Source organism: Ruditapes philippinarum, unplaced genomic scaffold (assembly GCF_026571515.1).
Source record: "Ruditapes philippinarum isolate M1 unplaced genomic scaffold, ASM2657151v2 ctg3782_1_1_1_1, whole genome shotgun sequence".
NCBI classification, from domain to species: domain Eukaryota; kingdom Metazoa; phylum Mollusca; class Bivalvia; order Venerida; family Veneridae; genus Ruditapes; species Ruditapes philippinarum.
In genome coordinates, this window is record NW_026852385.1 from 34,203 (window position 1) to 57,259 (window position 23,057).

Consider the following 23,057-nt stretch of genomic DNA (forward strand, 5'->3'; position numbering starts at 1 on the left):
GGCCTCAATGCAAAAATCAGCAAGAATGGGATCATATAACCATGGCAAATTAGTAAAAATGGACTTAATAAAAGGCACTATTTTAAGAAACTCTTATTTTTTAATCTGTTAGAAGGATTCTCATTTGTATGCAAGCTATTTTACGAATCATACAGCCGGGTCCTTGAAAGACCCTGATCTATATATTTTTAAGTGGGTTTAAAGTCATTTTCAAGCTATGCTAAATTTCTTTTGATGATCTATATAGGATAAGAAGTAATATAATAATACCCCACCCGAATGTGAAATTTTACTTTTCGATTGTATCGTACATAAAGCGCCCATTACGCTCAATGCGCTAGATGCAATGCGCGGGTAAATCGCATTTGCGCACGTACATTTAAAATTCCACGACTAAATCAGCATCTTTTTTTAGACTCAATGCTTGCTTTTTTTGAAATGTTAACTACAAGTTAAAAATATACAGTATTTGAATAACTAATGCAAAATTTACCAGTCACACACTTTGCATTTAAAGACAGCTACAATTAACATGAATATTCATCTTTAAAAATATAGGAAGACATAATTATATAAATTCTTGCAGGTAAACGAAATTATCAGCATAATGATGTCATTAGGTTATAATACTCATTGTGCATGTATATTTGTTTGCATATAAAAGTTTCAGTTTTATGCATGATATTTAATACTTAACTTCTCTCTTCCCCTCGGTACTTAAACGTCTCTCTTCCCCCCCCCCCCCCGGTACTTAAACGTTGTGGAGATGGCACAATGCATCGGCAGTAAGATCTTGTGAGGCTTTAAAAGAAAACGGAACTTGTTTCATGTGGACCAGCTGCCAATATCCTGACTTAATGCATAGGGAATGGCCCTACAGAATAGGTAGAAACGGCGAGAAAGGGTTCTACGATGCGAGCTAACATCCCATTTTCATATTGTCTCGGGTACTGTACTTTAAGGTTCTTATCGGCCGCCGTGCAGTGACTTACTTTTGGCTCAAAATTCATATCTTTGGCTAATACTCCATGAAATTTCTCGTTTTTTGGCTTAAAATTCACATCTTCGACTAATACTCCATGAATTTCATGGAGGTAAATTATCACCACTTTGTGCTTCAATATTAACCATTTAAGGACATGACTGTTGACTTGTCCGAGGTCCATACAGATAAGATACAAATCGGAATACAAATGTCCAAGTCCTGTACAGCGTGACTTTAAGTACTGCAGAACCTGTGTTGTAGCTTGGGTTGTAGTAGTGCGCATGGTTTCATTTGCCGCAGAAAATTTATCACGGAATCCTTATCCAAGGGGCAGGACGTGAAGTGGTTGCACACTTGGTTCAAGCGAGCGAATTGGTTGCAAACTTGACAAAATGGCGAAAACAGCTAATTTTTTGAAACGGATGAACGAATTTTTGCCAGGCAAGTGGGTTTCTTTGTTATTTTGAAGTTCAAGAGTATGTCTATTCCATAATGCAATATATATGCCACACTCGGTTAAAGGTTTCAGCATCCTAGATTCTGTTTTGACGAAGTTATTGAAGATATAAACTGATCATGTAGATATTTTGAAATTTGACATATGACTGTTCTGGCCGGTTTTTCTCCTAATTTATTCAAATTTGGAAGTTTTGAACTGCATTTAACAATAACAAAATATGTTTCTGTCAATGCTGTACAAACGGTTTAGTTCGCAAGTCCGAAGATAACGTTCAATACACAAAAATATCTTGTTCAAGCACATTTTGGTTGCAGACTTATACTTCAAGCATTTTTGGTTGCAAACTTATTCTTATTCTATTGAAATCCATAGTAAAACTTTGCAAAAGGAGTGTAGAAGGTTATATCTATTAACCTATTTTCAATGGCAATTATTGACATTTATGTTCTGTTACTTCTTTTTGTTATAAATGTTATTTATACTTTCTTCTTTTACAACAATTATGCACTTTATGTTTCAAATTACATGGTTCTCAGTTCAATACTATAATCATCAGTAAAAGCCTGCAAACAAAATAATAGCATATAGAAAAATATTTATTGATACTTCAATTATCATATGTAAAATGCAAATAAAAACTACATACAAAACAAACGTATACATGTGAGAGTACTGTTGTATTTAAGTGAATAATTTTCATCATAAACATAAGGACATGTGCACACATACGATGTTATTCGGCAAAATTTCCAAAGTTTATCAAAACCACAAGAAATTTTAATTTGTTTGTTTCGTATGTAAAGATCAGCAGTTGCTTTAGACATGTACTTAAAATGTTTTTACAAACCAAAAGTTAAAATGACGTACATGCTTGTTTACAATATTTCGGATTTGATGTACATCATATGTCCAGTGGTATTCTAAAGATGATTTTGATTATTAGATCATAATATAAATGATATACGATTGGTTATTTACATTAACTGTTATGTGACAAAACTACTTAAAGTCATTGTTCGAGTTAGGGAATTTGGAAAAAATTTCGATTGGTCAATAATAAGGAACAATTTAAAGAAACATGTGAATAATGCCCTTGTGTCAATGTTAATATAGTTTTTATTTACTATATAATCAAATTTATTTCAAATCTCAAAAAAGAACAATAATGAAAGCTGTGTGTTGCTATTTTTTTCTTCTTTTCCTTTACAGTTAGTCATGCCAAGATATAAAAAAGTTATAAGACTTTGTAAAAAGAAAAGGAGTATATCGAGGAGAAAAAATGATGAAGATAACACACAACTGAATTTTAATTTAGCATACATTGTATTGTGTTATATATCTATTTGAAAGACCCTGTGTTAGGATATATCTGCACGCATGCACAATTTGTATATATATTTCTTATTAGATGAACCGGTATAATTGCCATAATATTGCTAATTATTTAAAAAAAAAATGATAAGTTATTCCTCGCTAAAAATATGCATGCCACATTATTGACACAAAAGTTTGCAACCAAAAATGCTTGAAGTATAAGTCTGCAACCAAAATGTGCTTGAACAAGATATTTTTGTGTATTGAACGTTATCTTCGGACTTGCGAACTAAACCGTTTGTACAGCATTGACAGAAACATATTTTGTTATTGTTAAATGCAGTTTAAAACTTCCAAATTTGAATAAATTAGGAGAAAAACCGGCCAGAACAGTCATATGTCAAATTTCAAAAAATCTACATGATCAGTTTATATCTTCAATAACTTCGTCAAAACAGAATCTAGGATGCTGAAACCTTTGACCGAGTGTGGCATATATATTGCATTATGGAATAGACATACTAATGAACTTCAAAATAACAAAGAAACCCACTTGCCTGGCAAAAACTCGTTTACCCGTTTCAAAAAATCACGCCATTTTCGCCATTTTGTCAAGTTTGCAACCAATTCGCTCGCTTGAACCAAGTGTGCAACCACTTCACGTCCTGCCCCTTGCTTATCGTTAACAGACTCCTTTGCAAGACACCTATAGTTTATCTGAATGTCCTGCCGAATATTCTGTCAGCACGGGATTCAGTAAAATTTCAATGTGATAGTACACGTAATATTTGTATAAAAATAAGCTTCGATTGGAATTTAGTATTTGTTTATATTCTTCAAGTTTACAGGTGTGGGGTGAATGGAATGCAATGAAAGACAAAGGTTTATATACAAGTACATGTATTTTGAAATTTAAGAATAGAAGGGTCAATAAACATAACAAATAAAAAAAACGGATATGTGTCAATAACTTGCAATTTACCTGCATGTACTTTGCTGTCTAATGATATCAATACACGAATTTAATAATATGAAACGCCATTATTAGTAATTCTAATCAAAAATAAATAAAATACATGTATTCTAAATAGTCATGTGATGTAACAGAATTAGTTATATGAGATATGATTAATAATGATGATTGTTTACTTAAAGATGGATTATACTTGATTTACTTTGTGTCTCTCAAATATTTTGTAAATTGAAGACAAAATAGATGTAGGCCTGCAGCTGCCTGGCTTTTCTTTATCATCACTTTTGAATATGGGGAGACTGTTATAGCTTCTCTGAGAGAGTTGGTAAATAAGCCAGTATCAATAAAGAAAGCAATACATATACTGATGTGATCACCAGAAAAAAAGTAAAATATTTTAACCAATACCGTCCAAACTAGTGTTTTCAATAAAATAGGTTTACCAATGCTGCCAATGGATAGGCTCAATCAAACTGAGTCAATTTCAATTTTGCCATTCTGGTCGGTCTTGAAGTGTGTTTTTACTCTCTCCATTTAATCGAATATTTAAAGCATTTAAAAATTATTTAAGAATGTTGAACAACGACAATTAACACGTGCATGTTCTACTAATCTACAGATTGCTGGTCGCGTGGGATAGAAAAAAAAATAAAATCAATACCGAAACATTTTTGATACGTAACATTCAATTAAAAAGGAAGTAAAACGAAATACTACACTTTGCAAAAGGTCGCGAAAAAATGGTTACGTCATATCAGCCAACTAAGAATATACAACGATCCGAACATCCGGATGTATCCGGATGTCTGATTCGAATATCCGGCGTCAATGGTAAGCCGATGTGTCCTTAATCAAGAAACTTTACATTTGTTAGATTCAGGAACACATTCCAGTATTGTTTCCTCTACTTAATCGACCTTAACAAAATCATATATATACTAAAAATTCATTATAAATAAAGTAGATTTCGACTGTTCCTTATGGTGATTTTCTTTCGGATTTTACCGAAATGTTTAGCTGAAGGTAATTGTATTCTTAACCATATCATAGAGGTAAATTGTCCAATGTCGGGTTCAAATTAAAATTTAAAAGTGATTTTCCTTTCACAAAATTCCAATTTCCCGCCCAATCAATTAAATTGTAGACTGTACATATACAGTATTGTCATGTTTCTGATAAAATAATGTTGGTCGGGATTTTTGTTTGTTTGTTTTACATCATTCGGTTCCTGTATTGAGTTGCTTTATTTTCGATACCATATCTTTGACAGCACCAGAACGTGAGCATTTCCGGAACTCTAGCTGAATGATGTCATCATACCGCCGCAACGTAATCTTTTGACCTTTTATGTGCAAAGAGGTTCCAGCAATCCTGTTTCTGGCACCAACCGAGTTTAATGTAATTATCCAGCTGAAATATATAAATATAATAGTTATGATAATGGTTATTTTATACAGACTCACAAGTCTATCGATTTTGTACTTGTAAATATATACTGTATATAGACCTTTTCACAAGTCAAATTTTTCCGTCGAATAATCGGTATGATACAAGAAGAAAAAAATTATGTAAAAAATTATAAAAAAAGACAACGCACTGATAAACTTAAAGAATTTACATATTTTAGTTACTTAAAACGAACACTTAAACTGGTGGCAACTTTTTAGAAAACAAATATTTTCAATTATATTCATATAAACTTATCCATACCGATTTTCGGTAACTATTGAATCTAGGTGCACGCCAAGTGGAACAAACTGCACCTCTTCTATCTTTGCGCCGGGATACAGAGGCAAAACGTCTTCTATTCGGTCACATACTTCCTTGTGCGAACAGTTTGAACCCTTGAAATGTAAATTTTCGGATGAAGTTATTAAAGCATTGTACAGGTTCATAACAATTGTATAATAATTCTGGTTTCTACAATTTTGTAAGCTGCTTTTTAATACCTGATGGGACTGTTTTGTAAGCTGCTTTTTAATACCTGATGGGACTGATACAGTACCCGCCCTGACACAGGCGGAATTTCTCGCTGAAAACATATAAATCTTCCACATGTACTAAGCCAATCTCTTGACTCGTGTTAATGTCACATATTTATTGTGAAACGATTTATAATACTATAGAAATTCTTCGACTAACGTGGAATTTTGAGTCACATGGACCCAGCACAGTGTTGGGATAGTGTAAAAAAAGTAATTCTAGAAAAAAAATATACTGTATATATAATATATAGACAAGGGGTTGAACTCGCCAAATCGGCCGAATGTCACTAGTTCAGTATAAGTCAAAATTGCAAAGTCATTTTTACGTAAATCATATAAAGCTATATATCAAATTGCAGCTAAATGACATCACTAGACGTTGACAATAACATAATTGTCCCCACTTATACCGTTTTTGAACAACAAACCGATATTTCGGATAGAATATCGTATTTTTGCTAGGTCGGACACGACCGCGAAATGGTCACAGTATCGTCTAATCAAACGGCGTCTTACAACCGGAGCCGAGTATGTATCATGGCTTCAAAAAAAAATTAACGGAAGAGTAATAAAAAAGAACTGAATTTTTGCTATACTTGATTGGTTTTGGAACAATTTCCAGCAGTAAGTTGTTTCTTTGAATTTGTTTTATCGATTTATTGCGGGTTGGTACAATGACATGGTTTAAAATTGTGTTTTTACACGTAGAAAATTGCGTAGGGACAGGTTACGCGATCGTGTCCGACCTAGCAAAAATACGATATTCTATCCGAAATATCGGTTTGTTGTTCAAAAACGGTATTAGTGGGGACATTTATGTTATTGTCAACGTCTAGTGATGTCATTTAGCTGCAATTTGATATATAGCTTTATATGATTTACGTAAAAATGACTTTGCAATTTTGACTTATACTGGACTAGTGACATTCGGCCGATTTGGCGAGTTCAACCCCTTGTCTATATTATATATACAGTATTTTTTTTTCTAGAATTACTTTTTTACACTATCCCAACACTGTGCTGGATCCCTGTGTTTTGAGTAAGGCGATTTTGACTTATTGAGAGTCAATTGTTTCTCTTATTTGAATTTTATGATGATTTTACTTTAAAATATTTCTGACTTTTATAATATCAAAACGATCTCGTTAATTTCAGCATGCATACCTTAATATAAAAGCAAACCGCCGTTGGCTTCAGTTCAGGTACGCCTTTGTGGCGACAACCACGCCCCTTGCAGTAATACGTCACATTCTTCATAAAGAATTTGTCTTTTTCGGCCTCTAGTCCAGAAATGAAATTTGAAGAAATATAAATATATCTTTGAAAACGTATATATTATTCCAACTATCATGAATGAAAATACAATGTATTCTTAAAAAGAGTATATATGATCATAAAAACAGTCCAAGATTGATTAGATACTTTGGAAAATTCCCCAAAAGATGTTCATAACATATAATAATAATAATAATAATGTTTCATATTTCCGTACGTAATGTTATTTATTGATAGAAATGCATATAATTCTTTCCAACAAATTAATAAAATAGTAAAATAGGTTTAAAAGAATATACTATACAGAACGTTTCATACAATTAAAAAAAAAGCTCAGTATATGAATGTTAAATCAAACAAACACGATATTTACAAAAATAGATATTTCCAAAAAAGAAATTATTTGCAATAACAAGAAGAAAACAAAAGAAAGAAGATTTATGCAAATAAAAAGTAGCGAGCATATTGTATTCAGTGCCATATTTTACGGCATGTTTGAAATTTATATAAAAAATGTAAATTAAATAATAAAGATAAAAAAAATACTAACCATCAGACTTGGCTTTAATAGCGGCGTATCCTTTAGGCATGGTTGTCATACACACAATCGCGCGCTTAATTCTCGTCTGCAAATTTTCTTTATTTCACATTATTTCCGGGATCCTATGAATTATTTAGCAGTATAACAAACTTAAGTTCTAAGTTTATATGTTATCTTATTGCATGATGGAATAATCACCTTCAACGGCCATTAAAAATCGGGAGATAGTTAAGACGATCTAATTAACATCACTGCCTGGAATAAGAATACATGTACAGTTCCCTTCCAAAGCAGAAGCTATTTTATTGCATCTAATCACGTAATAATAAGTTACGGATGTATATAGCCAACGATTGATTTCTATACTATATTACAACGGCATTGGAACGATTTTGAAACTGAAAATAAAAATGAGTAAAAAATAAGAGTCTTAATCCCATTCGAGAACAGATGGTAATAATTTCAAGATTTCAGCTCGAGTAAAGTTTGGTTGATCCAAGAAATGGCACAAAAAATATTCAGCGGTACCGTACCTTTATATATTTCACCGATTGGTATAAGGGTGACCAAAACCGAATGTCAAGGAGGGTTGAAATGGTACATGTTACTTCTATAATCTCAAGATCAATTCTCGAAAATGTTTTAATAATGAATTTCCCTATTATTTAACACATATATGTATATGTAGTATTGTACGTAAACACAATAAAATGTTTCGGAACAAAAATATCATGTAGGGTTTGCCTGCATGCACCATTCGCTCTGAAAGGAATACACTAATTTATTTCTTTCATACAGTTACTTTGGAAGTACATATACATCTTCAAAGTTATTTCAAACAATAATTTTGTAAACTACAGCTTTATTTACTTTGAATCATAATGATGATATACATGTATATATTTCTACTCGTACTGCGTGCTAAATAAAACCATATGGTTAATATGTAATGCCTGCAGCAGACTTCAATTTGGCGTTTATATATTCAATACAGGAGACTGGTTGGTATTTCTCTGAGCCATCTAACGGTTTAATGATACTGTTATACCGGTTTGAATGCACGCCCCGCTTTGGAGATATGCTAGAGGACTGATAAATAAAAATCCAAGATTTAAATTTTGAAAAACATTAATTCTTTATTCTGTGACAGTCAAGATGGAATATCTTTATATTTACAATACATTATAAATAATTATAATAATTATTTAGTAATTGCAATATCTAAATTAACAAATACATGATATGGGGAATTTAACAATAACTCGCTTTGCATGTGAGAAGATACCGAGATCTTGGTCGATGATAAAAATCCTTAATCAACCGATACTTATAAAAATGAACTTTTAAATAGCTTTGAAATGAAACTGATGATTGAATAAAATCAACTATATCAATATAAATTATATGAAAATATTACTTATGGAACAATTTATTAATAACTAAAATAATAGTATTTTTATTTACAAATTACTTTATATTAAGTAAAGAACTTAGATTTAACATTTCTTATAAAGCAAAACTAAACTTTATACATTTATTATCCTATGACATTTTACTTTACTTCTACAATAAGAAATATTCCAAGATCTCAGTTATTTAGGTTATAAAATACAATGATTATTTAATATGCAAAGTATTGAAAAAAATCTACAAAATATATATATTAAAACATATTTGAGAGAAACAGCTTAAGATAAAATAAAACATATTTCTTTACAGTGAAACATTGAATGAAGAACAGCAGATATATAGAAAAAAAAATAACTCAACATACCTGATAAATAAAAATCCAAGATTTAAATTTTGAAAAAACATTAATTCTTTATTCTGTGACAGTCAAGATGGAATATGACTTCACAGAATTTCTGACCAGTATATATACAAACAAGAAAGTGAAGCAGATTTAATCATAAAGGAAGATATTGACACATTTAAAAAGGGAAAGGAAATAAAACAATCACATATTCAAAAGATATGTGATGGCAGATCTTATAATTATTACCTAAGGGCATATAAAATCCCTGATCATATAAAAAAGTATTGTCACCTAGAACCATTAACATCTCTTTATATTTACCTTTAAGCAGGATATATTAATTTTGCAATTTAATCTGTAGATTTAATCTTAGTTATAATTTAAGTTTGACACATTTAATATGAAATGTGACAATAGTTGAAATAAAAATAATCAAGTACACAATTAAAATGAATAAGAATAAAACTTCAGTAAGAAAGAGAAGTTAATATTTATAGATAAATTATACATTAAAGTATATGTGCATGAACTGTTTAAGACTTACAAAACAGACAAAAAAGTACAAGATAAATTTAGATTATAACAATTGCCCAGTCCCCCTTAACTTTGGTCCCCAAAGTTGAAATAGAAATACCTGTACAATTAAATGAATTAATGAAACTGGAAAAGAAATATATACAGAGATGTAAGCATTTAAAATTATACAGTAATATGCATGAATATATACAAGACAAATTTACATTATAACAATGAACTATCAATTAGTTCCGAGATAAATCATTTGTTTTATGCAAGATTAAGAACTAGAAATTGTAGTTTCAAATTGATGCAATGCATAGTCTGGGCAGAAGGATCCACTTGCCTAAGCAAAGAGATGACTTGTTTTTGTTTGTTCAATGAACAAAACAAAGCAAAACAAAACAATGTTTTTTTCTAATTTCCAGACTTTGTCGCATATTCTTATGTCATGGCAGTAGAAACCTTCATTAAGAGATTGACTCATTCAACATGAATTCATGTGACACAAAATAAGAGGGATCTAGATATATCTTTATAAAAATGAAATTGTGATCTAATATATATACTAGAAAAAACAAATAACAACAGACACAGACAGATACAAACAATATAGATGTAGACCTCAGCCCGGTTTTAGATGGTGGCTAAACCATCTTATAGCACTACTAGACAACTAAAGTTAATTTGTTAGGACCTTTGGAGCGCTTTGCTACATTAAAAGACACACAAAAAAAACATGTAAAATAGGGATATAGATTTATTTATTTGTTAGGTTAACAGTGGATTATATAAAAACATACACACATAGACATAAATTTATTCATTTGAACCCAATGTGTTCTGGGTCTCATATGTTTTACTGCGGGTTTTCATTCCATGCTGTGAAGGCTTCCTATTTGCTTTCCTGATGAGATAGTTTTTGAATGTCGTCAAGATGACATTTATCCATATGTATCCATTCTCTAGATCCTTCAAATTGATAATGTTTCTTACCATTGATGAACCTATCTTTTGATGATTTTCCCTGAAATAAGTCCTCACCATTGGTTTCTTTATCTCCTAAAGAGGATCCAGCATTAGTATGTGCTGTTTCAGACTGCATAGGTTGATGCAACACTTGTTCCCTAGTAGGTCTGGAATAATCTTTGAGAGTTTAGGTTTGGGCTTGTACATAGAGTTTCAGTCTTGCCGCAAATTTACACCAAAACCTTTCAATGGCAAATTGAGTCTTTATGTCTATCAATCGATAGGTGAAATTTGGTCCGCATTGTTTGGATGAGGTATGGACCTACATGTTTTGGCATGAGCTTGGGTGAAAACTCCTTTCTTTGATTTCATATTTTTTTCAGAAAAGAACCCAATCACCTGTTTTAAAGCCTGGTTCCTTTGATTTTGCATCATGCCGTTTCTTTGACTTCTCCTGAGATATCTTGAGATTATCTCCGGCAATTTGCCTAGCTACGCCTAGGTTCCTGTACATTTGATCAAAGAATGATACTCCATCTAATCCCATTTCTGTTTTTTGGGATGAGAGAAGTATCGATTGGCAGGTTCATTTCTTTTCCAAAGAGCAAGTAAAAGGGTGAGAATTGTGTGGATTGGGTTGATGGTGACATACGTATTGCCATCATGGCAGCAGGTAGAATGGAAGGCCAATTGTTTTGTTCATCATTAATGTATGCCCTAAGGATCTGTTCCAGTGTGGAATTCAGCCGTTCAGCAGGTTGAATTTGGTCTGTGGATGATATGCACTGGTGTGATGTCGTGCTATATCAAACATCTCACACAGTGCACTCACCAACTTGGACATAAAGTTACGTTCCTCTATCGGAGACAAGAACCCTTGGAGCACCATACCTAGAAATAACTTGATTAAACAAGTGTTCGGCCCACTGTAACTGGCTTCCATATTTTTCATAGGTATTGCTTCAACACCATTTACTGAAGCTCTCTCTACAACAAGAAGAATGTATTGGAAGCCTTCTTCAGATTTTGGTAGAGGTCCAAGAATATCTATATGCCATCTATCCAGAATTTGATCAATTGGCATGCTAGTAAGAGGTATACTATGTGGATGCCTGTCAACTTTAATCCTTTGACAAACATCACATTCACGAACATGATTTACCATATCCTGATAGTAATTAGGCCAGAAGTATTTATATTTCAAAAAGCCGCAAAAAGAACGTTGCTGTCCTAGATGACATCCTCCTGCAATACAATCATGATAGCTAGCTAGGATGTCTTTTTCGAAATTGTTTAGGCACAGCTACTTGGTAAAATTGTTCGTTTTCTGATTTGCCACGTGACTCATAGATATGATATAATACTCCATCCAGTAGCATGTAATGGTTAGCTTCTCTACCAGTCTTGTCAGCCAATTTGTTGTCCTCGAGGGGATGTTCTCCTTTCTCTAAATATCTATAAATGAATTTAAAATCTTCAACATTCTTGTTGATGAATACCCATTTCAGGTTTTTCCCAGAGTGGTTTTGATCGGTTTCCTTCTTCATCATTTTGTTTGCTTTCCACTCCATTACTTTCAATATCTGAGTCATCTTTTTGTTTTGATTCCTGTTGTTTTTCTTGATTTAGAGTCCTTTACAGAATTATTTGAATTTGGATTATAATCTACATTAGTTATTTTGTCTATACAACCCTCTTCATTTTTAAGATACATGGATTCTTGCTATAGCTGGATTTAAATTATAGTTAAAGAAAACTTCAATTCTTTCTGGTTCTTCTGAAACCTCCTCTGTACTTGTGAAAGAAAAAGACCCATCCGCCATATTTTGTTTATTTTGAGTTTCCGGTTCGTCGTGTGTTACCTCTACAGATGAACCTGACAAATGAGTATTATTAACATTTGCCATGGCCACTGTTTGTTGGGTTTTCTTTAAGGATTCAGGATCTTCATAAACAGACACACTTGGCTCATCAGAATAGACACGACGAGACAAGGCATCTGCATTCATGATTTGCAGATCCTTTCCTATGGATGATCTCATAGTTATATGCCTGCATCTCCATAGACCACATCTCCCAAGTCTACTTGAGGTGTCTTTGACTTTGTGCAGCCATATTAACGCCTTGTGGTCTGTGTATATCTTAAATTGCCTATGTACCGAAATATTGTTTATTATGTCCGAATACCTTCCAAAACAGCTAGACATTCTTTATCCGTAACACCCCCCATTTCCTTTCATCAGAACGTAGAGCCCGACCTCCGTACACACACACACCCTTTCTTTTCCATCAAGACCCTTTTTGACCTCAAAATATAGGCCAAAGAAGTATCCGAGGCATGAAGTGGTGAGTATGAAGACTGGTTTCATGTCTGGATAATGAATCATCGGAGCTGTAACCAAAGCATGCTTCAAATTCTTCAAATGCTTTTTGGTGTTTATCCTCCCATATAAACTTCCGGTCCTTTTGTAATAGCTCATTTAAGGGAACTGTAAGTTTTTGAGGTAATTAAGTACAAATTTTCTGTAGTAAATTACAAAGTCCTAGAAATGAGCGATAGTGATCTCTGGTTAGTTGGGGTTGGAAATTCATCCACAGCTTGAGTCTTTTCCTTGTCCACCTCAACTCCATGTTTTGAAAGAATATGTCCTAAATATTTAACCCTTTCAATGTAGAATTGTTTAGAAATGACTGAGAAATGCATGAAATTTCTGCACCAGTATCTAACAGACATTGAATTTTCTTGTTCCCAATGTTGCAAACAATAGTATTTCTTTGCAGCCCAGACATAATTGCAATTAGTGGTGACTTTTGAAATGTAGCACTACTTGAAGAGTAATTAGATTTGAATGTTGTCTTTCTCTTAACGTTTTGATTCACCATGCCTTGATTGCCAGTATGCCTACCCACAGGTTTCCTGTAAGTAGGCACGTTTCCCTAATGTACATATCGGAGATGACCAACCTCATTACATTCATAGCAAGTAGCCTTCTGACCAGGACATACATTGTTATAAAAGAAACTACAAAATCTAGCCTTACCATTGCAGTGAGGACATGTATGCTGGTTTTGCTGATAACTGTTTTGCTGATGAGGTATGTGCTGCTTCTGAGGATGTTGTTGTGATGGCTGAGCTTGAATCCGATTGAAGTATCCTTGACCTTGTAGTGAAGCTTTGCTGCGATCTGATGCCCTTGGTTGACTTTTCCGTAAATTTTGTGTTTCCCGCAAGAGACCCTCAAATTTCTGATTTAAACTCTCCATGGCCTCTTTAATTGGTTGAACTAAACTTTCCTGCATGACAGTTTGTAAAGTTTGAATGTTCGGTTCAAGAGCACTAACTGGTGCAACACCAGGCTGAATTCCAGTAGCATCTGCTACAAGTTTTGCACGACGTCTTGCGTCTTCAACGGTTTTCGGTTCATTGAGTTTAACTTGTGTACGATAGAGTGAATTTAATCCTTTTATGAATAAGCTAACTTTTTGTCCTTCTGTGAGTTCACAATATCGAATTAATGAAATAAAACGATTGAAATACTGATCAACAGTTTCTACGGGTGATTGTTCAATATTAGGAATTTCATCCTTATCGATAAGGGAAAAACGTGTTGAAAGAGCTGCCTTTAAAGTGGCATAATCTTTGATCGTTGGCTCCTTCTTTGCCACTGTACTGTACCAGAGTCCGGCTCCATCAACAAGGCACAATTGTAAGTCTTTGTACATTTGCTCTGCATCAATGTTTTCCCGCTGAGCAAAAAGCTCAAATCTTTCAAGCCAAGAATCAACATCTTCAATACCATTATAACCCTGGAGGCGAAAGTTACTCAGATAACTGGAGCTTTGTCTTGTAGACATAGTGATTAATGATGTAGTGGCTACCTGTGGAGCTGTGACTGTTGGCAGAGAACTAGTTGATTGATTACGCCTTGGAGGGCGGATTGGAGTAACTGGAGATGAAGATGATTCTCCACTTCGAAGGTAGTATCGGTTGACTGGATCTGACATCGACCACCACTGTTACCCACCACTTGTTATACCGGTTTCGATGCGCGCCCCTTTTTGGAGATATACTAGAGGACTGATAAATAAAAATCCAAGATTTAAATTTTGAAAAACATAAATTCTTTATTCTGTGACAGTCAAGATGGAATATATATATTTTACAATACATAATAAATAATTATAATAATCATTCAGTAATTGTAATATTTAAATTAACAAATACATGATATGGGGAATTTAACAATAACTCGCTTTGCATGTGAGAAGATACCGAGATCTTGGTCGATGATAAAAATCCTTAATCAACCGATACTTATAAAAATGAACTTTTAAATAGCTTTGAAATGAAACTGATGATTGAATAAAATCAACTATATCAATATAAATTATATGAAAAATATTACTTATGGAACAATTTATTAATAACTAAAATAATAGTATTTTATTTACAAATTACTTTATATTAAGTAAAGAACTTAGATTTAACATTTCTTATAAAGCAAAACTAACTTTATACATTATCTTATGACATTTTACTTTGCTTCTACAATAAGAAATATTCCAAGATCTCAGTTATTTAGGTTATAAAATACAATGATTATTTAATATGCAAAGTATTGAAAAATCTACAAAATATATATATTAAAACATATTTGAGAGAAACAGCTTAAGATAAAATAAAACATATTTCTTACAGTGAAACATTGAATGAAGAACAGCAGATATATAGAAAAAAAAATAACTCAACATACCTGATAAATAAAAATCCAAGATTTAAATTTTGAAAAACATTAATTCTTTATTCTGTGACAGTCAAGATGGAATATGACTTCACAGAATTTCTGACCAGTATATATACAAACAAGAAAGTGAAGCAGATTTAATCATAAAGGAAGATATTGACACATTTAAAAAGGGAAAGGAAATAAAACAATCACATATTCAAAAGATATGTGATGGCAGATCTTATAATTATTACCTAAGGGCATAAAATCCCTGATCATATAAAAAGTATTGTCACCTAGAACCATTAACATCTCTTTATATTTACCTTTAAGCAGGATATATTAATTTTGCAATTTAATCTGTAGATTTAATCTTAGTTATAATTTAAGTTTGACACATTTAATATGAAATGTGACAATAGTTGAAATAAAAATAATCAAGTACACAATTAAATGAATAAGAATAAAACTTCAGTAAGAAAGAGAAGTTAATATTTATAGATAAATTATACATTAAAGTATATGTGCATGAACTGTTTAAGACTTACAAAACAGACAAAAAAGTACAAGATAAATTTAGATTATAACAATACATTCATTATCTGGATTAATGAAGAACACGACTGATTGCCTGGGCTTTCTTCTTTGTGATTCTACTTCCGGTATATTTACCATATGCTTTACGGCAGTCAGCGAGTCAGAAGTCCATCGTTGAAGAAGATCGGCAGCGAACAAGACAATGGTACCGGGAACAGGGGTCACTGGTACGATCCCATGTCCCGGCATGTTGACCTCTAGTCCCCCGACATCATCTTGAAATAGAAATGAAACCGTCCCATAATCAGAATGTTCACCAAGACGAATTTGGTCATGTTTTACGGAGATATCTGAAGGTAATGGTGGATAAAACAGTGTTCTCAAAGCCGATAGATTTTTCATTTGACCAATATATCTATGCTCATCCCTTAAAAACCTCTGGTTTAGACCTAGGCCTAGAGACAGCGCGTCTAGGATATTGTTTCCAAAGGTTGTACAACGATCAAATAACTCTTTACAAGCTTTATAAAACTCTTTATTTTCCCAGTCTGCTTGATCGTCTACAGGATGATAATTAAAGGACTCCTTCAAGTCTCCTGGTCGTTGAGTATTTAGATTTTCGTGTTCATACGGATAATAACCGAATTCTTGTTTCGGTCCATGTACATACTTCATTTTTACCTCTCTTGGCTGTTTAAAGAATTCTTCTGCCAAAGCAAAATATTGATCAATGAAACCCCGGTCAATACCATGATTCTTGATGTAGCAGACACCAAATTCGCAGAGCGCATCCGTTACTTTTTTACCTACACTTGCTAATGTATCAACGTCAATATCACGTGACGTCCGGTAAATAGCTATCCCATCAACGTCAATTACCGGAAATAGTTTACTTTCATCATCAGACATGCTACAAGATGAATAAAAGAAAATATTTAGACATTAAGGAGACATTAACTGTTACATATTAATTGCATTATAATCTTCAGTTCACAATTAAAATTATCTTGTTTCCATTGATTTGAGCCAAAAATTCAAGAAAGTCAATTTCTAAGAAAGAGTAATACATGATACATGCAATGAAAGGCTGATTTTGCAGTATTTATCACAATTTTTATACTGCGTGACTAACGCGCAGTATGTGCGTTTTTGCATGTCATTTTTTTGGCAATTTACGTGGGTTGAAAGTTAAATAAAACTATTTAAAGACAAAATTGCAGTATGTGTAATTGTGAATCTTATTTGTTTCGAATTTACGATTAAATGATGTTGATCAAGACACTGAAAATTGTTACACTATGAAATTTAACAACGAGAAAGAGCTATCTTTAAATGTCTTTCTTGTTTCACTTTTAAGTTTTAGTAGATGTCTAATAATAATAATAATAATAATAATAATATAATAATAATAATAATAATAATAAGAAGAAGAAGAACAACAACAACAATTATAATAATAATAATAATAATAATAATAATAATAATAATAATAATAATAATAATAATAATAATAATATTAATAACAATAATAATAATAATAATAATAAAGAACATACATGCTGCATACACAAATCCACAGCTTTATATAATAAGTGGACAAGTTCGCCTCCTTACCAATTAAATGACCTTTTCTAATGTTTTGTATAGTGTATTAGGATTATATGAAACGTAAATGGTGACATAGAAATGTCCTGTAGAATATAATAATTTGCATGCAAACACATACAGCGTGTACATTTACTTACTTAGCAGTCAACACTAGTTCGTGTACATACATAATCAGACCATCCTGTTGTATTATATTTTGTTAAATCCGCACTTCAGTCTGTTTTCGTTTGCGCCAAATTTGATATATTTTCTGCTTAAAGTCTGTAACTATAATTATCTTCTGCTTGTATTTTTGAGTGAAGCAAATCGGTAAATTCAGAAAATCAAAGTGCTGCAGCACTGAATGCGACGGACATGCAACCGGAGAGACATTAAGGCTTCTTTTAGAAATCAAAGGGCTGCAAGCTCTGTGGTATTTTCTGATCTTTGCAATCTAAATCGCACTGTATATCTGTATTATTTTCCTGTATATGTTTATTTTTATGTACTATAATTCTTCTTGCAGGGCACCAGAGTTTGATACGTACGGAATTTTGCATGACTAGAGTTGCATCAAAAATCATTTATGTTCATTTGTATAACAGCCACACTTTATCCTAGCATAACGTGGCTCCTTCCTTAACAAAGAAACTTTAAAAATAAATTTAAAAAATAGTTGCCTTGAATGGGATTTGAACCCCAGACCCCTGACACTCTAAACGAGCGCGTTACCCCAGCACCACGGAGAAGTCATACGAAGGGCCTGAATAAAATCAAGTAATACTAAATTAAGAATTTCTATTGCATTTCGGGTTTGTAATCCTTATCAATTTCGAGGTATTTTGTTCACTATAAACCTGTTGTTTAACATTGGTGTAAATAATTTAGCAAAAATCTTCTCGCCAAAACAGTCCGACATGTATATATTCCACTACTCGACAGTCAGATTTATTTGTGTAGTATTCGGTAATCGACATCGCTAAAAATAGCATTTCCATTGATTAAAATCATATCCATCCGCGTAATTTGTGAATGTACATTTATTGACAATTCTATAACTCGAAGTCACTTTTAAACTTTGAAAGCGTTGTAATTTGTTGGATACTTGTAACAAAATAAAACTATTTCTTTTAAATCGCTAGGTTTAAGCTGTTTTAAGATTTACTTGTTGTTAGGTTTGTCGTGAAACAGCTGTGTAAGAGATTGAATGTTAGCTTTGTATTTCCTGATCTTCGATCAGAAAATACAACTATTAAACGTCAAGATTATCCAATGAAAAATGACGTTACAAACGTGCCAGTATTATAAATGTATTTCGATCAGTCATGATAGATGATGTGAAAGGTCAAACGTCATTTGCAGTTGAAATATACAACATTCAACTGGAAAAATACGTCTGTCTAATCAAATACATGAGATGGAAACAAATCATTGATCTCAAAATGTACTCTAAAAACAAACCAAAGGAGAAAAGACGTTTTATCACGAAAATCAGTTACATTAATTTATTTAGAATATATGTAAAGCAAAATGTTTTTAGAAAGTTAAAAAAGAACACTATATTTTTGAACATCTGTAGTAATAAAATATTTCTAAATAAATGTGAAAAAATGTTTTGTGATAGCATATTTCTTAATATCTGTGACAAAATATGTTTTGTATATCTGCAGGTACAATTTGCTTTATATATCTTTAGATAGACATATTCATATAAATGAATATTCAAACATTGACTGATAAATTTAGATACATGAAGTCGATACATTTACACCGTAGGGAACGTGTTACAGTATCGCGCTTTCCGGTTACAGTATAGAATTTTCAAGATGGAGGATTATTTGTGGCGAAGACAGATAGGTGATTTTATTCCGGTCCATACTACAAGTAGTTCAGTTTCTTAAAGATGGAACTAGATCAGGTATCTAGCCATATATTTTTTCAGACCTTGCACCGCAGTTTTATCTCTACATATTGTCTCATAAATGTGCTGATTTGACAGATTGAAAATTTGAATCGAGAGACCAACGCATTTTTCTCCAATTCCGACATTATTTAAGCATGTCTACAATAAGTAAACCTACAAATCATTAGTCCTTTGTGTTTAGAAACGTTTATAAAAGTAAATGACCAGTTGAACCTATTTTCTTGTTCGTCAAATGCGTTCGAAAAATAAACAATGTTACAGTATAGAGCGAGGTGAATTGTGCAGGGTTACAGTATAGACCCAGCGATTTTTATCTGATTTTGTTACAGTTTATACCCAGATTTCGGTTACAGTTTAGACCTCAGTATTTTCTATATATACTAGGTAAAATGTATAAATGATGATATTATAGACTTTTAAATTAAGCTTATTGGCCCGATGACTATTCGTCCGTCTGTTGTACACATGTGTGTCCAATGACATCCGCTCAGTAACTACTTGGCCAGATTTGATGAAATGCACATGAATTTCTACCAAAGTTGTTCAAATGGTTTCGGTTGCAATCTTGGATACAAAAACAAAAAATATAGATTTTTAAAAAAGGCAATATAAATCATTCTTCTCTCGAACCAAAAAGCATTCGCTGTGAAGCATTTTGCAAAGAAAGATAAAATCATGACCCTGGTGTCATTTCGAATGCTTCCTTGTTGAAATGGGAATTATTTTGTCATTTTTGAATTAAAAGTCGTTTTTTTATTACAGACATTCTGTACGTCTGAAAAGGAAAATGATATTGAAAGATATCAAGCAAAAATGACAGACAATTACCCTATATTTTCCATAGAGCCTGATGGAGGTACATAATAGTGGCAGAGTCGGGTTAAGGTCTTTCTTCTAAGTAAAACGTTTACTGGGATCCATGTAATTTCAAAAAAAAATGTTCATGCTTTTTATGTAGTTCTTCATCGTTATAAATCAAACACTGCTTCAGCAATACACGAACAATTATTATTCTGTTGCATTGCAAAAAATAGGGAAAATGTGATCTCTTAAGAAAGAAAATGCTTCTTTACTAGCTTCTATAAAATACTTTGACTTGAAAGTGAAGACATATGAAGGGTATTTTCAACGGAAAATAATTATGATTAAATACTGGGTTAAGTTATTATCGCTTCAAGAAAGTACTATCCTTTTTAAAACATATTCTATGTTAAGAATGGACAACAAGCAGTTATTGTAGCTTAAAATTCACTGTACACAGACACAGAATATCTACATTTTCATTCAAATAAAAAATATGTTGATCTAATCATTTTATTTCTTCAGTTTGTTTTAGTTTTGATTTTATATTACCAGTACATTATGCATGATTAAAAAGTCAAAAAAAAAAAAAGAAAACAAAATAATACATGTCATACGCTAGTTTTTGAACTCCGATTTCTTGGGTGACAGTCATCAACAACATCCACTAGGCCAGAGAGTCTATTACTAAAAGTATTGTTAAAAATAAATTCTACCGTTAAACCTACTATCTGTAATCTTTTGTCCATCGATGTGAAGTAATCTTTTGTCCATCAATGTGAAGTAATCTTTTGTCCATCGATGTGAAGTAATCTTTTGTCCATCGATGTGGGGTTATCTTTTGTCTATCATTGTGAAGTAATCTTTTGTCCATCAATGTGGGGTTATCTTTTGTCTATCATTTTGAAGTAATCTTTTGTCCATCAATGTGAAGTAATCTTTTGTCCATCGATGCGAGGTTATCTTTTGTCCATCGATGTGAAGTAATATTTTGTCCATCGATGTGGGGCTATCTTTTGTCTATCATTTTGAAGTAATCTTTTGTCCATCAATGTGAAGTAATCTTTTGTCCATCGATGCGAGGTTATCTTTTGTCCATCGATGTGAAGTAATCTTTTGTCCATCGATGTGGGGCTATCTTTTGTCTATCGATGTGGGGCTATCTTTTGTCTATCGTTGTGAAGTAATCTTTTGTCCATCGATGTGGGGTTATCTTTTGTCCATCCTTGTGGGTTTATCTTTTGTCCATCGTTGTGGGTTTATCTTTTGTCCATCGTTGTGAAGTAATCTTTTGTCCATCGATGTGGGGTTTTCTTTTGTCCATCGTTGTGTGTTTATCTTTTGACCATCGTTGTGAAGTAATCTTTTGTCCATCGTTGTGGGTTTATCTTTTGTCCATCGATGTGAAGTAATCTTTTGTCCATCAATGTGAAGTAATCTTTTGTCCATCAATGTGATGTAATCTTTTGTCCATCAATGTCAGGTACTCTTTTGTACATCAATGTAAAGTAATCTTTTGACAATCAATGTGTAGTAATATTTTTTCTATTCGATTGAAAGGTGGTGACTACCGGTAAAATGTAAACAAAACAATGATGTATTTTGGCTAAAAGCTTTCACGATTTTTATAGCGATGTAAATGTTAAATTCGTATAATTAAGTTACTGTTGCATTCATGAAGGATATATGGAATATTATTAAAATATGTAAGTTGGAATTTGAATGTTGCATAAAGAGGTTATCTTGAACTTTTAGAAATTAAATGTGTGGAGAGACTTTTTGTGAGCAATTTGTGAGCGCAAAATAGCCTGAGGGTCTACCGTCCCTGACAAAATTGGCTGTCACGCATGACTGAGCCGCTATCGGCTTTAATATGCTTTTGTTGAACAGTGTGATATTTATATATTTATAGAAGATTTATGTTGAAATGATTTATGTATCATAATGAGCTCAAATGAAAGCAAGACAACGCTCTTCAACTGTTAGTGAATTAGATACCAGTGACAATATTGACCTGTTTACTCAGTTTCTAAACAAAAATGTAAAAAGACTAAAACTAAAAAGTAAAGCACAGTAATCCAAAACCTCAATCTAATAGCACGCCCAAAAATAATTGCATTATGGACGACAGCTCGGTGTATAATACTTCTGCATTTTTAAAGGAAACTTTATACGAAACAAAATTTGAAAAGCAGCTGGCAGACATCAGTATTCAATTATCAACACTATTATCAAAAGATGATACCACTTTTATAAAGAAAATTATCGAAGATAAAATGAATGAAATGAAAGTAAGTTAATGACTAAGAGAGTAGAGGTTCTCGAACATGACGTCCATACACAAGCTCAGAAATTGAAAAACTAGAACAAAAGATTTAATTTAACGAAAGAATTAAAAAAAGATGAATTTTGCTGTGAAAAATTTGAAAACGAGTCCGAACAATACAGTCGCAGAAATAGTGTTCGAATCTTTGGCATTACGGACGATTGCAAAAATTATTAGACACAATAAAAAGCAAATCAGATCTTGTTCTACAGAAAGCAGATATTGACATCAGCCACAGACTTGGAAAATAAAAAGTCGGCAAGCATAGGCCAATTATAGTTAAATTTGTAAGACGCCAAACAAAAGTCGAACTTTTCAACAGGTCAAAACACCTGAAAGAACATAAGATTTATGTCAACGAAGATTTGACGAAAATGAACG

General features: G+C 32.5%; 2 protein-coding genes across 2 annotated transcripts; both read right to left on the reverse strand.

Annotated features, from left to right (window-relative positions):
* Window positions 1-3,689: 3,689 nt before the first annotated feature.
* On the reverse strand, window positions 3,690-8,567 carry LOC132758579 (uncharacterized). Its single transcript, XM_060750268.1, has 4 exons — window positions 7,543-8,567; window positions 6,882-6,997; window positions 5,443-5,576; window positions 3,690-5,142 (listed from the first exon to the last, which is right to left on the reverse strand). Exons 1-4 carry the CDS (start codon window positions 7,589-7,591, stop codon window positions 4,950-4,952), a joined length of 492 nt encoding a protein of 163 aa, XP_060606251.1. The 5' UTR covers window positions 7,592-8,567; the 3' UTR covers window positions 3,690-4,949.
* Window positions 8,568-16,077: 7,510 nt separating this feature from the next.
* Window positions 16,078-17,718, reverse strand: LOC132758632 (uncharacterized). Its single transcript, XM_060750328.1, has 2 exons — window positions 17,595-17,718; window positions 16,078-16,948 (listed from the first exon to the last, which is right to left on the reverse strand). The coding sequence occupies exon 2, from the start codon at window positions 16,945-16,947 to the stop codon at window positions 16,078-16,080; it is 870 nt and encodes a 289-aa protein (XP_060606311.1). The 5' UTR covers window position 16,948; window positions 17,595-17,718.
* Between the last annotated feature and the right edge of the window lie 5,339 nt (window positions 17,719-23,057).

Coding starts and splice junctions, on each gene's coding strand:
- LOC132758632 (XM_060750328.1), bottom strand. CDS start 16,947: ATGTCTGATGATGAAAGTAAACTATTTCCGGTAATTGACGTTGATGGG.
- LOC132758579 (XM_060750268.1), bottom strand. CDS start 7,591: ATGACAACCATGCCTAAAGGATACGCCGCTATTAAAGCCAAGTCTGAT. Junction 5,577..6,881: donor CGGTTTGCTTTTATATTAAG/GTATGCATGCTG, acceptor TTACATTTCAAG/GGTTCAAACTGTTCGCACAA. Junction 5,143..5,442: donor TCAATAGTTACCGAAAATCG/GTATGGATAAGT, acceptor TATATATTTCAG/CTGGATAATTACATTAAACT.